The sequence below is a fragment of the Camelina sativa genome, chromosome 8 (genome assembly GCF_030686135.1).
Source record: "Camelina sativa cultivar CO46 ecotype springtype chromosome 8, ASM3068613v1".
Lineage (NCBI taxonomy): Eukaryota > Viridiplantae > Streptophyta > Magnoliopsida > Brassicales > Brassicaceae > Camelina > Camelina sativa.
Window position 1 is genome coordinate 22,696,462 of NC_141887.1, and position 14,872 is coordinate 22,711,333.

Sequence of the window (14,872 nt, forward strand, 5' to 3'; positions counted from 1 at the left end):
TTAGGGAAACCTAAATCACTGGTAACCTCACTGATCTTGTCATCACGCTGTTTCGTTTCTAGTAGGCATAACATGTCCGGAAAATACTGTCTTTGTATTTCCTCAAGGCGTCGAACTGTAAGGTCTATGCCCAGACCTTGACAGTTCCAGCAGGATGTAATCATGGAGGTTGTGGTGGTTTAGGGCCCACCGCGCCTCTACACTGGGTGCTCTGAACAGAGCTGTTGGCTGCACCAACTTCACGGATCAGTAGCTTTGGGCTTATTCCCATCTCCGAGGACTCCAAATTGTCGTCTCTCTTCCTTTTCCCTTTCTCCATTGCTAACTGTTCTTGTGCTTGCATCGCTTGGTCCATCATTTCAGGGCGTGGGTGAATATTCAATGAGTACCTCTGATACTCCTCTCTCCTTAGAATGTCTCCTGTTGCATTCTCATAAATGGGAACAGGGTTAAGTAACTCACTGTTGCTCAACTCACCACTAAAGCAGTCTGGCGGCGGGGCATTACCGGACGCCCAATGATCATGAAGCGATTCTCCGCCTCCGCTTGGGCCACCACTTCTGCTGGAAGAGCAATTGGGTCTTCATCAACACCAAGGTTGAGATCTTGAACTATATTATGTTTATGTAAATAAACACCAACATGAAGCTCGAGAAAAATTGTGTAAAACCACTCCAATGGCGGTTCTGGACAAAATGTTTCTAGCAAGGCGCGGATGTCTCTCCCACCCTAAATCCATGGGTTCTTCCCACCCACGGCCTCGAGAGCTTTGTCGCTGTTTCTATCACGGTATTCTATTGAATTCAGGAAATTGCAAATTCTTATAATTCGGTGATCCCTTGAACCCATTTGATTGTATGAATTGTTAATTTGGTTTAAAAATTGGGACTTTTCTGATGATGATCCCATTACATTAAAGTTTCCAATTTTCATATCTTCTTCATATCTGGAATTTTGATTTTTGAATCTTCTTCATAGCTTATGCTGAATCTGATGAGGTTTTGTAAGTGTAACACACACACACACACACACAAACAACACAAATTTGAATCGTTGGTGTTGATAAAATGAATTAGTCCATTCACTGTGTTGATATCTTATCTTCTTTTCAGGCTAAGAGCATGTGCATTGGTGTAGGACAATTTTTGGTCTCTCAAATATATTAATCTTATTTTCAGAGTTTCTTAAGTTTGATATGAACTTTGGTGTAGGACAAATTTTGGTCCCTCAAATATATTAATCTTGGTTTCATGTATTGACACAAATGGATTGGTCCCGTATAATCTTGATTTCATGTATTGAAACAAAGTTACAAAAAGTTGAAAATGACATATACAATGGTAGAAGTGATAAGTGTTTATGCAAATGAGCCACAAGAAGATAGAAGGAAGATATATAAAAGAACAGACCTCTTTCTCCTCCACCCAAGAGTTTGCACATGTGTTCAAGTGCTTCACTTTCTCTTCGGGTTTTCTCTTCTCTAGAGATCCCACAAGAAGGTGCAATGTCTCCTACAATGGCTGCTCAACAACAATAATTGAATTCAAACATTCATTCCTATATAACTTGCGATTGGTGATCTACACTCTAAGAAAAGAAACAGGGATTAAGAGCATGAAACAATGAAGACTTGGTTGCATATATGCATTTACCTTCGCTTAAATAAGATATTGAGCTCATCCAAATGCACGACAAAGCAGGCATTTTTCAGTTAGCTCTGCGGTTTTCAAGCCATCAATTACGTTTACTGATGCAGCAGAGCAAGCACACATGAAACAATATATGTGACCACATGTTACATGGTCTAATGACAAGTCACCTACTGTTACAATAGATCCTCCACCAAACAAACAAGTAATCAATGTGTAAGTCTTGTATTTGTAGTCATCATTTCGTTTGACTTCTTAGTTGACCGGACCCAGTACGTACGTAAGCTTGGGAAACTTCAATCAAAATTTCGTTGGAAATTTCCCAGAAGGACAGTAAGAAAAACTCATGAACTTGACGGAGTTGAGAGTTCTCACTTCTTTTCTCTGATTAGTCTCTCAAATAAAAAAAAATCTCAGTCCTCGATCGCTCCATTGACGAAGAAAAATCTCAGTACGTATGGCTCGCAATTGGATATACGACGTCTTTCCAAGCTTCAGCGGTGAAGATGTCCGCCAAACATTCCTCAGCCACTTTCTCAAGGAGTTAGATCGGAAACTGATCACTGCGTTTAAAGATAACGAGATCGAGAGAAGCCAATCGCTTGATCCCGAGCTTAAACGAGCCATTAGAGACTCAAGAATCGCGGTTGTTATCTTCTCCAAAAACTACGCTTCTTCGAGCTGGTGTTTAAATGAGCTTCTTGAGATTGTTAAATGCAAAGATGAGAGCAATCGACTGGTGGTGATTCCTGTTTTTTACGGTTTGGATCCTTCTCATGTTAGGAAACAGATCGGAGATTTTGGGATAATATTTGAGAAGACTTGTCAGAACAGAAAAGAGGATGAGATCAATCTATGGAGGAGAGCTTTAATAGATGTAGCTAACACTCTCGGATATCATTCTACGAACTGGTACGTACGTTCTCTTGATGTGATTATTCATATATACTTAGTTTGTTTCTTGCTTGCTTTGTGTGTTGTTGATTTGGTTCTTGTTGTTTTAGGGTTAGTGAAGCAAAAATGATAGAAGAACTCGCCAATGATGTTTTGGTTAAACTGAGTTTCAATTCACCAAAGGATGATGTAGAGGATTTTGTTGGCATTGAAGATCATATAGGAGAGATGAGTTCATTGTTGCGTTTGGAATCCGAAGAAGTGAGGATGGTTGGGATTTGGGGTTCTTCGGGAATTGGCAAGACTACTATTGCAAGAGCTTTATTTAGTCGTCTCTCTCGTCATTTCCAAGGTAGCGTCTACATAGACAGTGCTTTTGTATCCAAGTGCAGGAAGGATTACCATAAAGCCAACACAGATGACTATAATATGAAGTTGCATTTGCAAAGAAATTTCTTGTCTGAGATATTAGGGAAAAGGGACATAAAGATGGATCATATTGGTGTAATGGGAGAGAGGCTAAAGCACCATAAACTTCTTATTGTTATTGATGATTTGGATGATCAAGTGGTGCTTGATGCCTTGGCTGGTCATACTCAATGGTTTGGACTTGGGAGCAAGATCATTGCTATTACGAAAGATAAACATCTTTTGAGATCCCATGGGATTTATTGTATTTACAGTGTTGGCCTCCCATCTGAAAAGCAAGCACTCCAGATGTTTTGTCGAGCTGCTTTCAGGCAAGATTCTCCACCTGATGGTTTCATGGGACTTGCTTCTGAAGTACGAAAGCGTGTAGGTAGTCTTCCTTTGGGTCTTAAAGTTTTTGGTTCGTTATTTCGAGGCAGGAGCAAAGAGGATATGGTGGATATGCTGCCTAGGCTTCGGAAGAGACTGGATGGAAAAATTGAGAAGACTTTGAGAGTCAGCTATGATGAATTAGATAGCAGAGAAGATAAAGCGTTGTTTCGTCACATCGCATGCCTCTTCAATGGTGCGAAAATTGATTACATCACTATGGTTCTCGCAGATAGTGATTTGGATGTTAAAATAGGGCTGAAAAACCTAGTTGATAAATCCCTCATACATGTAAGAGGAGATATTGTTGGGATGCACTGTTTGGTACAAGAAATGGGTAAAGAAATCGTTCGTACACAGTCTAGTGAACCCGGGGAACAAGAATTCTTGTTGGATTGTAAGGATATTTGCGATGTACTTGAGGATAATACTGTAAGTTCTCCTTTCATCGTTGTAAGGATATGATTAAAGCATGTCCTCTAAATGTAGTCACTTGTTAAGATATTGATTTTGTTTACTTCTAATATTATCTCTTTTCAGGGTACCAGAAAAGTCTTAGGTATATTGTTGGATATGTCGGGGATTGATGAGTTGCACATTCATAAGAGAGCCTTTGAAAAGATGCGTAATCTCTATTTTCTAAAGATTAACAATAAACCATATAAAAAAGTCAGATGGCACGTATCCGAAGGGTTCAACTATTTGCCCCCAAAACTCAAAGTACTAAGCTGGATAGGATGCCCATTAAGATGTTTGCCTTCTATGTTTTGTCCTCAACATTTAGTTAAGCTCAAAATGCAGAATAGCAAGCTCGAGAAGCTCTGGGAAGGAGTTCATGTAAGTTTTGAGTTAAAATTTTTGGATGAGTTCTTTGTTTTCTTTATAGTGTGTGTAAGTGTAACATATGTTTTTTCCGTTTGCTCTGCCTTTGTTTAGCCTCTCACAGGTCTCAAGCGTATAAATTTCTCGGGATCTAAAAATTTGAAAGAAATTCCAGATCTCTCGATGGCCACTTGTCTTGAGAAATTGTTGCTCAGACATTGCTCGAGCTTGGTGAAAGTTACTTCTTCTATCAGGCATCTCCAAAAACTATTGGTGTTGGAAATGAGTTGGTGCACAAAGCTTGAGGCTCTTCCGTCAGGAATCAACCTTAAATCTCTCAACAGGCTCGATCTCGGTGGATGCTCACGGCTAAGAAGGTTTCCTGATATCTCAAGTAATATTACATGGCTTAATCTAAATGGAACAGCTACTGAAGAATTCCCCTCTAACCTGCGTTTAGAGAATCTCAAAACTCTTCACATGAAAGAAATCAAGAGTCAGAAACTATGGGAAGGAGTGCAGGTAATGGTATAACTAATTCTATAACTTTGGGAAAGGTAAATCATTTTAGATGAACATATCTTATTCTTGACACTTTCTCCTTGTTGTCTTTTTATTCTTTTGTTCAGCCGCTTACATGCCTCACGACGATAGATTTGTCGGGATCTGAAAAGCTGAAAGAAATCCCAAATCTTTTGTTGGCAACCAATCTTGAGTGGATGAATCTCGGGGGTTGCTCAAGTTTGGTGGAATTACCATCTTCCTCTATTGAGAATCTCAATAAGCTGACTTACTTGAGTATGGAAAATTGCACAAAGTTGGAGGTACTTCCAACCGACATCAACCTTAAATCTCTCGAGTGTCTTAATCTCAGTGGATGCTCAGAGCTAAGGTTTTTTCCTGATATCTCAAGAAACGTTCTTCTTCTCGTTCTAAACCAAACAGCGATTGAAGATATTCCTTGGTGGGTCAACACATTCTCTAGACTCCGTTGCCTACGTATGAGAGATTGCAACAGTTTTAAATATAAATCATCCACTTCTATTATTTTGAAACGTCTTAAGGAAGCTGACTTTCAAGACAGCGGGGATTCCCATGATATTTTCGACGATGGTAAGGACTATAATAGTTTCTGTCGATATCAGGACTGTGTAAGAAGAGTGAAAAATAAAATAGGAGAAAGGAATAATCAATGGATCTACAGAAGTTTTTCTCAGCTTTCAGCATGCAAGAGTTTTGCAGAGATAGAAACACTACTAACAGAAGTGGATCCGAACAAAGAAAGAAAAGCTTTAGAGATGTACTTGAGAGATTATTGCTATGACTATAATAATAACGAGAAAAGTTTCATACGCCAGCATCCAACGCTATGGCAAAAATATTTGGAAGAACGAGAAGTCGATGTACGGCTACAGGCTCATAAGTTTATTCTGGTTGCAACTTCTTCTGTCTTCTACTCCTTTTACTTTTTATCATTATCTGATTCAGTTATAAATTCGTAGAAATGATCTTCCATGATATGATTTCGTTGTTAATGTTCTTTTCCTTGTCATATATAGTCTGCAAGATCAGAGGTGTTTATGAAGATATTTGAATCAGACAAATTTAAGGCTTCTTCCAAGCTGGTGACAATCACTCTGTCAGAGCTGAAACAAGAAGAGTTAGAGCCTTTTGTTGAGTTCATCTACAGACGGCTCTATGCTCTCAGAGAAAGCAAAGCAACACGTTAGATCACTCTATCGTGCAGCTGACAATTTTTTTTTTTTTTAGTCAGACACTTGCTTTTTCATTCATTAAACCGGGTTCATTACAGATAATGCGTTTTTTGCAAGGGCATCTGCTCGATGGTTGAACTCCCTAGGGATAAATTTGAAAAAACACAAACTAAGTTGAGAGGATAGAGAGAGGATATCATGAAGAATCCCATGGAGTTCCTTTGATTGGATCTCCCGATTAAGAGCTTTGACAAGGTTCAGCGAGTCAGAAACGAAGATGATGTTGGTGAAAGCCGATTCAATGGCCACTCTTACTGATGTCAGAGTTGCTAAAGCTTCAGCCATCAATGGTGAGGACACAAACGGAGTCGACGACTCTCCCTCCAAGATCAAGGTGTCGTTTGGGTCCTTGAAAACCCATCCAAAACCTGCGTGGTTGTCCACTCGCGAGGCTGCATCCGAATAGGCCACAAAAGCAGATCCCCGATTTGGGAAACTCGGGGGGGGGGGGGGGGGGGGGGGTCGCGTCTCTGGACTGGTTTGATCATGGATTTTGATTGGGCCTCTTGCCATTCTCGACAACGTACAATCGCCATTAATAGGGTTTCCGTAGGGGTTTGGGGGTCTTTGTTGAAAATCTTTCGATTTGTATCTATCTTTTGACAAATATGAGATGTTGTATCTATGTGAGCTATGCAGAAAGGAGCTTGTATCTCGTAACTCTTTGAGTGTATTAGTATTTTTGAGAAAGTTGTATTAGTATTTTGAACTGTTTCCTGTTTGATATAATAATAGCTTTCCCATGCGTAGGATCGACTACAAGAAAAAACATGCTTTTCCTACCATTTTCGGACCAAACCTCTCCTACCATTTAAACCGGTTCTCCTTGAACAGCAGAACCGGGTTGGTTATCTCTGGAATATTTTCTCTCACTGAAATCACATAAACAAGTTTGTTTTATTATATACGGTCGGATGGGATCCTCAAAAAACCTCATAAACCCTTTGAAGCTCGAGAAAAATTGTGTAATCACACTCTGATGGCGGTTCTGGACAAATTGTTTCGAACATCTCGAGCATGGCGCGGATCTCTCTCCCACCCTAAATCCATGGTTCCTTCCCACCCACGGACACGAGAGCTTCGTCGCTGTTTCTATCACGGTATTCTATTGAATTCAAGAATTTGCAAATTTCTTATAATTCGACGATCCCTTGATCTCATGGCGTGTTTCAATTGAACCCATTTGATTGTATGAACTGGTAATTCGTATAAAAATTTGGACTTTTCTAGAATTGTAAGCAGCACAGAGAAGCTTCTTATGATCCCATTACATTCCAATTTTCATATTTTCATAACTGGAATTTTGATTTTTGGTGTTTACGAGCTCTTTTTCACTTCTCTGTGCAGTTTAATCTTTTGTCTCATAGTAAATATTGTGTCTTTTGATATTTGCAGGAACCTTTGAGCAGCAGAGTAACTCAAAAGTAAATCAAGTCTTGAGATCTTGCAGCACGCTAAACGATTCTCCATGCTTTTCCATGGCACCTGCATTTTTGGGTGCTCTCTTTAGTTTTGGAGCAATTGGAGTAGCTTATGCTGAATCTGATGAGGTTTTGTAACACACACACACACAAACAACAAAATTTTGAATCGTTGGTGTTGATAGATGAATTAGTCCATTTACTGTGTTAATATCTTAACCTCTTGCAGGTTAATGACAAGTCACCTGTTCCAATAGATCCTCCACCAAACTATGTAGACATTGCCAAGAAAGAACGAGCTCGGATTGAAGAACTAATACAAAGTAAAGGAACTCAATATGGTTCTTACCCACGGTTCAATGTTGCTGTCAGGGGTCAAAAGGTTTCCGCCAGTGATCCCTCTCTTTTTTTTGTTTTCTCTAGTTTCGAGAATTTGGGTATATGACTTATTTCTGAGTGTTCCTTGATGCAAAACTTTGATGATACAAATGTTTGTTCTGTGTTTTAGATTACTTTGAAGTTCCAAGTTCCTTCTACTTGTGAAGTTGCGCAATTAATATCAAACATTGGATCCCAACTAGGTGTGAAAGTCTCAGATCGCACTGGTGGTTCAGACATGCTATTGCGTGCTTGGGACAAGTAATTTTCTTGTTCAACGTTAACTGTGTCCAAGAACCAATATTTGAAGCCTGATGTAGAGTATAAAACTAATCGCTACCCCTTTCTTGTTATTTCAGTCCAGTCGCTTGGCAAATAACACTTCGCAGTGTGGAAAACAAAGAGAAGAAACTAGGAGAGAGTGAAGATGATTCAGATGATGACTTGTGCATTCTTATCTTTGGTTCCTTAATCACCTCTGATAAAGTAGTAAGTTTCATTTCTCTTTCAGATATTTACTCAATCGTCAAATGTTCTTGGTTATTTTGTTTTATAACATCTTAACGATTGTACAAAATGTGTTAGGAAGTTGAGTTCATCAAGAAGGGAAGCTTGACTACTGAAGAACTTGAGGCTTTTGTTTCAGCTTTGCGAGTAGCTGGAACAAAAGCTGGACAAAATAAGGGAGGTGGAAGTAGAGGTAGCGTTCGTGAACCATCTACGGACAAATCTATATCTCAATTGGAATCGATGGGAGTGAGAATCTATGGAGTTAACAAACCTCTTGGTGATGATTCTGTCGATGAGATATCATGGGACAATATTGCTGGATATGATCAACAAAAGCGGTAAGCTTTTTAGGTTACATCTTTGCTCTTCTATCCCATTAATATGCTATATAATATATTAACTTCTATCATGATGCAGAGAGATAGAAGATACAATATTAATGGCCCTTCATAGTCCTGGAGTGTATGATGATATAGTACGTGGTACACGGTCCAAATTTGAATCAAACCGACCCCGGGCTGTTCTATTTGAGGGTCCACCAGGTTAGCGCAAGAAGAGTGCATTTGCAATTTCGTCCTTCTTTATAGAAACTATAATGACTCTGATGTCCATAAACTCTGATCATAGGAACTGGGAAAACATCTTGTGCACGTGTTATTGCTAATCAAGCGGTGAGTAGTCAAGAACTTGCAAACCCTATTTCACCTTCCGATTTTTTTTTTTGAATTTTGATCTCTTAACTTTTTGCAAATTTGTTCAAAAAAAAAAGAAAAAATAAAAACTTTTTGCAAATTATTGCCAGGGCATACCATTGCTATATGTGCCGCTTGAAGCTGTAATGTCTAAGTACTACGGTGAAAGCGAGCGGCTTCTTGGGGCAGTGTTCTCACAAGCAAATGAGCTTTCTGATGGTGCGATTATATTTCTTGATGAGGTGAAGAAAAAAGTTGCTTCTTATTTTTGTCTGATATTTCCTTTCAAAATTTTGACTATGAATTACAAACATTACTTGTCTAACTCACAAATCCAGATCGATGCCTTTGCTATCTCTCGTGATAGTGAGATGCATGAAGCAACACGTAGAGTCTTGTCGGTATTACTGAGGCAGGTAAACACACAACAAAAATGACCAATATCACATATACACGAGACGATAGACTAGCTATTTGCCAGAATGATGAATCTGCTTCTATGTTTTTCTTCAGATTGATGGATTTGAACAAGACAAAAAAGTGGTTGTGATTGCTGCAACCAATAGAAAACAAGATCTTGATCCCGCTTTGATCAGGTAAAGCAATAAAAACCTCTTAAAAACCAAGTTCAATTCCTGGCTGCAGTATCCTGATCAAATGTTCTATGTTTGTGTATCTTTAGCCGGTTTGATTCCATGATTTTGTTTGACTTACCGGATTTACAAACACGTCAAGAAATCATCACCCAATACGCAAAACAACTCTCAAAACCTGAGCTACTCCAGCTTGCTCAGGCCACAGAAGCGTAAAGTTTCTAACTTTCTTTTAGCATATTATACTAAAAGTCTACTTCAAGGCCAACCAGTAGTTTGTACCTAATCCATAACAAGTTTTGTTTGGTTACGCAGAATGTCAGGAAGGGATATTAGAGATGTATGTCAAGGAGCAGAGAGAGCATGGGCTTCAAAGGTTTAAAATCCGAACCTCGTCTTCTCTACTTGTGCTATAAATGTTACGGGAATGCAAATGATTAAAAACCTTGTTATATATTTGTTGGACAGTTGATTCGTCGAGCAAAATCTGGTGGAGAAGAACAAAAGATCACTCTCCCTCCAATACAAGAGTACTTGGAAAGCGCTGAAGCTCGTCGCAAAGCTCTTCTTAGTGTCACTGAGCAGAAGGAACAGAAAAGATCCGCTACTCGTTCCAAGAAACCTCTGCTGGATTTTGAGTGACGACATTTATTAGACATAACATAGATACTTTCAGACATTTAACTTATATAAAGACAGTAGTCAGTATCTTCTGTACTTTTGAATATGACTTTTGTCAAAAGAGGATGTTGTAAAAATACAGTTGGTCGTTTGTACAATCTAAATGATGGTTGAAACGACGGCGTATTTTAAAAATTAGATTTGAGTAGAAACAAAAAGACGCTATTAGCCCACTAAACAACGGTATCTCGTAGTCTCTGAGAGAAGAAGGTTCCCTGAGAAGAGGGGACTTTGTGATCGGCGTCGTCGGATTATATTCCTTTTGTTGTCAGATTATTACTCCGACTTTAGATGCTTTTTGCTTGATTCCGGGAAGGATCTTATCGCAGTTTGCGGAATTAAAGGTTTTTGAACGAGTATGTACTTCCTATGCCTTGAAACTGTTCGACGAAATGCCTAGCTGAGATTTTTTTCTCACAATTTTCCTCCGTTTTGTTGTAAATATGAATTTTCAGGGTTCCCAGGTTTGGTCTGTTCTTAAGGCCTTGAAGTGATTTGATACAGAGCAGTCATGGATGGTAAGTTACTGATTCTTGTGCAATTGTGAATTTTTTTTTTGTTGCTTCACTTATCTTGTGATGCATTTTGGAAAATTGGTGAATTAGAGAATGCAAACTCAGGAAACCGACATTGTTTAGCAGCTTTAGTCTTGAAAAAAAATTGTAATTTTACAAATGCATAGGCTGTTTGAGAAACGATTAAGCTGTGTTTGTATAACTTCTTAATATTTCCTTTTTTAGTATACCTTGTCACCAATCTGCATCACAATTGTGCATGGAAGTTATATATTTTTTTCTTGGAAAATTGAATATGAAGTGATAAAAGTGTTTTTGGGTCCTGGTATTATTAGTAAGTGTTTTTTTTTGTTTGCTGTATTATATGAAAAGTTGTAATATTGGTGTTTCAATTTTCAGTTGATTCACAGCCGATGATGGAGGAGACCATACTGGTCGGTGATGACCTAATGATGGGTCCTCCATCCCCTGTCATTCCTCCTGATATTGCTTCACATGTGCTTGAAGGTGTTGAATTGTGCGATGGGATTTTGAGGAATCTATTCCTATGTGAGTCTCTAATTTTTCCATTCAAGTCTATCTATCCACGGTTTGGATTATATAGTATTGTATTCTCTTGTTTTAGGCTTGCAAATCAATGACATTGAACCATTTTGCCAAGATGAGCTTGCCATATATCGACAATGTGCTGAAAAGAGGGTAACCATTGGCTTTGATTTTTGTTACTGTAAAGCATTTTGCATCTCTTATGTCCATTTTCTTGAATATTTCCTTTTCTTGTAATCTCTCTGGTAGGACAAGATATTGAGAGTAAGACTTCAAGAGAGCGAACACAAGTTAGGGTTGTCTATGCCTATTGATCTGGCTAAGGAAAGGATTACTCAGCTTGAAGCTGAGGCCACATCACTAGAGAGGTACTCTTTCTTAACATTGCAATGTGATGCATAGACAATTTCAGATTTCAAAATTTTTGTAGTATATTTTGTTTTGGATAATCTATATGTGAAGAGTTTGTCGCTGGATTTGTGCAACCATGTAATCATGTATATCTACAGATGTTCACAAATTGAAACTATGTTCTTAAATCCAGAATGTTCCCTAATACAGTTCATTTGCTTTATAATCAGGCACTTGATTCTAGCAAGTGGAGCTGAAGGAATTGAAGGATTTCGCCGGAGATGGAGTTTGCACGGTCGGATGACGGATACCAAGTACTGTAACAAATTTAAACCTCATAGTATAACAATTTTCATAATATAGTATCATTGCATATAATATGCTGCATGAGACTAGATGAACCCATCATGACCAACTGTTTTCCCAAATTGCTTTTACTTTGCTCTGTATATCTGATTGTTAGTATTATAGAAAGTGAAACCTATAAACCCTTTATGTAGTAGTATACTGTTTGATTTTGGTTTGCTTAGCTTAAAGCTGAATTTTTCTGTGTGTGTGGATGTTACAGAAAAAGACTGGAGTCACTGAAGCAGGGAATGGAGGAGAGAACAAAGGATGAACATGATGAAGCTCCAAAACCTCCTGCTTCGAAAAGATGGTTCTTTTGGTGAAGTTTTTTGGTGATTTTTTTCCAGAATGAATCATGTGTTGGATAATAAAGGTTCATAATCATTACATTTACACCAATGTAACCACTTACACGAATTTAAAGTATAATTAAATCTAAAATGTTTTTTCTTCTCCATTTAATTTCGCTCTTACAAACGTCAAACTGAGACTCCTCCACTTTATCTGTGTTTAGAACTTAGAAGTAAAGAACAGACCCCGAGAAACGGCGTCGTATGTCTGAAGCCCATGTGAGGCCCAATATGAACGAGCTCGAAACGACAGCGTACCATTCGTAGATTGTAGTCTTCTGACCGAAACGTCTCTTACAGGAAGCATATCTCACTCTGCAAGAGAAACTTGGAAGCAGCGATTTGATATTTGTCTCGATCAGCCATGGAAGAGAAGAAAGCAGAATCTGTGACTAAGAACGCTAAGAAGGTTAACTTGTTAGACCACAACGCTATCAAACACCTCCTCGACGAATCCGTCTCCGAGGTAAGTCATACAAATCAACATTAACCAGTCCCCACAATTTCGTCTCTCGATTTCTCCATAAAATCTCAATCAAATTTTTGTCCTTTTTTGGGCTGATTAGATCGTTACGAGCCGAGGGTACAAGGAGGATGTGAGATTGAGCAACGTCAAGTTTCTCTTAGGAGGGATTATAATCGTGGTTGCTCTTGTTGCTCAATTCTACAACAAGAAGTTTCCTCAGAACAGAGACTTTTTGATCTGCTGCATCGGATTATATCCTTTTTTTGTTTTGGTCCTCGTATTCGTTAGATGCTTGATTCGTTAAGATTAAGCTTGAAACTGAGGATAGATTTGAATTGAAATTGATAATTGTTTCCTTGGTATGGTTCGAGTGCTTTGTCTTGTTTGGATTAGATTTTGAGAAACTAGAATGTCTAAAAAAGGTTTATGTATGATCGTATAGACTGCTTAAAGTCTTAATCTTTTGGATATAGATTTGTTTATTTCTTGACTCTGGCAAGTATGTGGTGTTGACTGCGGTAATGCAGCTGATATTGTACATTAAGGAGAAGAATGCTATACTGTTCACCTATCCTCTTGAGGTTTGTTTCCTGGCTGTTGGGAAAATACTGTTTCATTGAGTGTTTCTTTTGATAGGTTGTGTGTTTTTGGACTTCGTTCTTGTTTTGCTTGTAACACAGCTGACTGTTGTTTCTTTGATTTGGTTGCATAATTTACATACTACCCTACATTCATTTCTTCATAGCTGGTGGTGTATTTTGATGTCCTTCTATTTTGTAAATAACTAGAACTGTGCTTCTGCTAGCTTCACATATATTCTAGTAGTGTTTGCATGACGTTGGTGATCTTGATGTTTACGAATCGAGCTTTAGCGGTGCAACATTTCCCTTTCACTCCACTCACTTTAATCAATTTTTTCTCCAATGTTATTTTCAAGTCTTGATAATTTGTGCGGTGGAAATTCTTGTATCTCTTGGTAGATGTGATTGGTAATGTCTTGTTACATGAGACATGCTATTAATATCTTTACGATGGGATGCAATCTTACCAAACATATGATTAGTGCTCATTGGTTAGGGAAGAAAGAGAACTCCATTTTGTTTTGCTATTTCAGTTGCTATGATTATTTCGTTAGCAGATTAATGGTTTTGGTACAGTTGTTAGGCCATGTTTATTTGGTTGTTTAGCTCATCTTTTCCTGATTTGAAGTTTGGATGGGGTTGATATGCAGGGATCATTCACCAGCACTGGTTTGGTGGTTTCTTCCAAGTTACCTAGATTCTCTGATCTGTACACTCTCACCATCGACAGTGCTGATCCGAACTCAATCTCAGCTGGGAAGTCAGTCCAGCTCACCAAAAGTGTCACTCAATGGTCTCTCTCTCTCTCTCTCTCTCTCTCTCTCTCTCTCTCTGTGCATTGTTCGTACATGTGCACACGCCATAACCTTTGTATATCGTAATCTTGTTTTAAAATGGGGTTTTTTGTGTATGTGCGTGTGTATTTAGGCTCACAAAAGATGGAGTTCTTGTTGAGGGTTTATTCTGGAAAGATGTTGAAGCCCTTATCAAGGAGTACACAGAAGCAGGAGAACCAAAGAAGAAGAGATGATCATCTTATAAAAGCGGAAAGTATGTTCAATCTAGTTCTAAATGTTAAACAAACTTGATAACTAAAACCGGTGGTGACATTTTTTTAGAGAGGATACATTGATTACCCCCTCCAACAGAAGATTCACAAATTTAAACCAAACTTTCATATCATTCCAGATTTTATTACCATCCATTGTCTCATTTGGAGATGTTGCCGTACGCTCAGAACTCAATTTTGTGGTTTAATAGGGATGATCATTTAACTTTTGGAAACTGATGTTTGGTCGGTCAGGTCCAACCTAACCGGGCCCAAAACAACATAGAATAACTTTTAAAAAGTCCGGTCTGATCCGAATTTGTCTGGTTCAGCCATTACAGCTTTTTTAGCCACCGCAACATTTTTTACTCGTTTAGTTGAAAATTCATATCTCTCGTAGTCTCGTTGTTGTTAGAAAAACCGGTTAGACCAAAAAACCATATTTGATACATTT

The 14,872-nt window shown here is 38.5% G+C and overlaps 4 protein-coding genes across 6 annotated transcripts; all 4 read left to right on the forward strand.

The window, feature by feature from the left end:
* Positions 1-1,804: 1,804 nt before the first annotated feature.
* LOC104707582 (disease resistance protein RPS6) lies at positions 1,805-6,684 on the forward strand. Of its 2 annotated transcripts, XM_087462164.1 has the most exons (8): positions 1,960-2,561; positions 2,654-3,283; positions 3,392-3,773; positions 3,882-4,178; positions 4,278-4,685; positions 4,793-5,596; positions 5,723-5,888; positions 5,977-6,684. In XM_087462164.1, exons 1-8 carry the CDS (start codon positions 2,107-2,109, stop codon positions 6,054-6,056), a joined length of 3,222 nt encoding a protein of 1,073 aa, XP_087318290.1. In that variant the 5' UTR covers positions 1,960-2,106; the 3' UTR covers positions 6,057-6,684. The 2 variants fall into 2 exon arrangements, with proteins under 2 accessions (XP_087318289.1, XP_087318290.1); XM_087462163.1 differs by having other exon boundaries at positions 1,805-2,561; positions 2,654-3,773.
* Positions 6,685-6,696: 12 nt separating this feature from the next.
* Positions 6,697-10,332, forward strand: LOC104707581 (uncharacterized). The gene is made up of 14 exons (XM_087462166.1): positions 6,697-7,038; positions 7,334-7,488; positions 7,589-7,741; positions 7,868-7,998; positions 8,097-8,226; positions 8,323-8,585; positions 8,665-8,789; positions 8,875-8,918; positions 9,050-9,181; positions 9,278-9,355; positions 9,453-9,535; positions 9,622-9,744; positions 9,848-9,908; positions 10,001-10,332. Exons 1-14 carry the CDS (start codon positions 6,918-6,920, stop codon positions 10,172-10,174), a joined length of 1,773 nt encoding a protein of 590 aa, XP_087318292.1. The 5' UTR covers positions 6,697-6,917; the 3' UTR covers positions 10,175-10,332.
* Positions 10,333-10,379: 47 nt separating this feature from the next.
* Positions 10,380-12,430, forward strand: LOC104707580 (uncharacterized). Of its 2 annotated transcripts, none has more exons than XM_010423952.3 (7): positions 10,380-10,569; positions 10,669-10,731; positions 11,128-11,277; positions 11,354-11,427; positions 11,524-11,642; positions 11,856-11,939; positions 12,194-12,430. In XM_010423952.3, the coding sequence occupies exons 2-7, from the start codon at positions 10,725-10,727 to the stop codon at positions 12,294-12,296; spliced, it is 537 nt and encodes a 178-aa protein (XP_010422254.1). In that variant the 5' UTR covers positions 10,380-10,569; positions 10,669-10,724; the 3' UTR covers positions 12,297-12,430. The 2 variants fall into 2 exon arrangements, with proteins under 2 accessions (XP_010422254.1, XP_087318294.1); XM_087462168.1 differs by having other exon boundaries at positions 10,396-10,569; positions 11,128-11,235.
* Positions 12,431-12,610: 180 nt separating this feature from the next.
* On the forward strand, positions 12,611-14,552 carry LOC104707579 (signal peptidase complex subunit 2). Its single transcript, XM_010423951.3, has 5 exons — positions 12,611-12,789; positions 12,890-13,041; positions 13,289-13,370; positions 14,021-14,163; positions 14,298-14,552. The coding sequence occupies exons 1-5, from the start codon at positions 12,688-12,690 to the stop codon at positions 14,398-14,400; spliced, it is 582 nt and encodes a 193-aa protein (XP_010422253.2). The 5' UTR covers positions 12,611-12,687; the 3' UTR covers positions 14,401-14,552.
* Positions 14,553-14,872: the final 320 nt, after the last annotated feature.

Excerpts from the sequence above, each read along its gene's own strand:
- LOC104707582 (XM_087462163.1), top strand. The coding sequence starts at position 2,107 with ATGGCTCGCAATTGGATATACGACGTCTTTCCAAGCTTCAGCGGTGAA. Across the intron at positions 3,774-3,881 it reads ATGTACTTGAGGATAATACT|GGTACCAGAAAAGTCTTAGG; the intron begins GTAAGTTCTCCT and ends ATCTCTTTTCAG. Across the intron at positions 4,179-4,277 it reads AGCTCTGGGAAGGAGTTCAT|CCTCTCACAGGTCTCAAGCG; the intron begins GTAAGTTTTGAG and ends GCCTTTGTTTAG.
- LOC104707580 (XM_010423952.3), top strand. Across the intron at positions 11,278-11,353 it reads TTTGAGGAATCTATTCCTAT|GCTTGCAAATCAATGACATT; the intron begins GTGAGTCTCTAA and ends CTCTTGTTTTAG. Across the intron at positions 11,428-11,523 it reads GACAATGTGCTGAAAAGAGG|GACAAGATATTGAGAGTAAG; the intron begins GTAACCATTGGC and ends TCTCTCTGGTAG.
- LOC104707581 (XM_087462166.1), top strand. The coding sequence starts at position 6,918 with ATGGCGGTTCTGGACAAATTGTTTCGAACATCTCGAGCATGGCGCGGA. Across the intron at positions 7,742-7,867 it reads TTGCTGTCAGGGGTCAAAAG|ATTACTTTGAAGTTCCAAGT; the intron begins GTTTCCGCCAGT and ends TCTGTGTTTTAG. Across the intron at positions 8,919-9,049 it reads GTGTTATTGCTAATCAAGCG|GGCATACCATTGCTATATGT; the intron begins GTGAGTAGTCAA and ends AATTATTGCCAG.
- LOC104707579 (XM_010423951.3), top strand. The coding sequence starts at position 12,688 with ATGGAAGAGAAGAAAGCAGAATCTGTGACTAAGAACGCTAAGAAGGTT. Across the intron at positions 12,790-12,889 it reads TCGACGAATCCGTCTCCGAG|ATCGTTACGAGCCGAGGGTA; the intron begins GTAAGTCATACA and ends TGGGCTGATTAG. Across the intron at positions 13,371-14,020 it reads TGTTCACCTATCCTCTTGAG|GGATCATTCACCAGCACTGG; the intron begins GTTTGTTTCCTG and ends GTTGATATGCAG.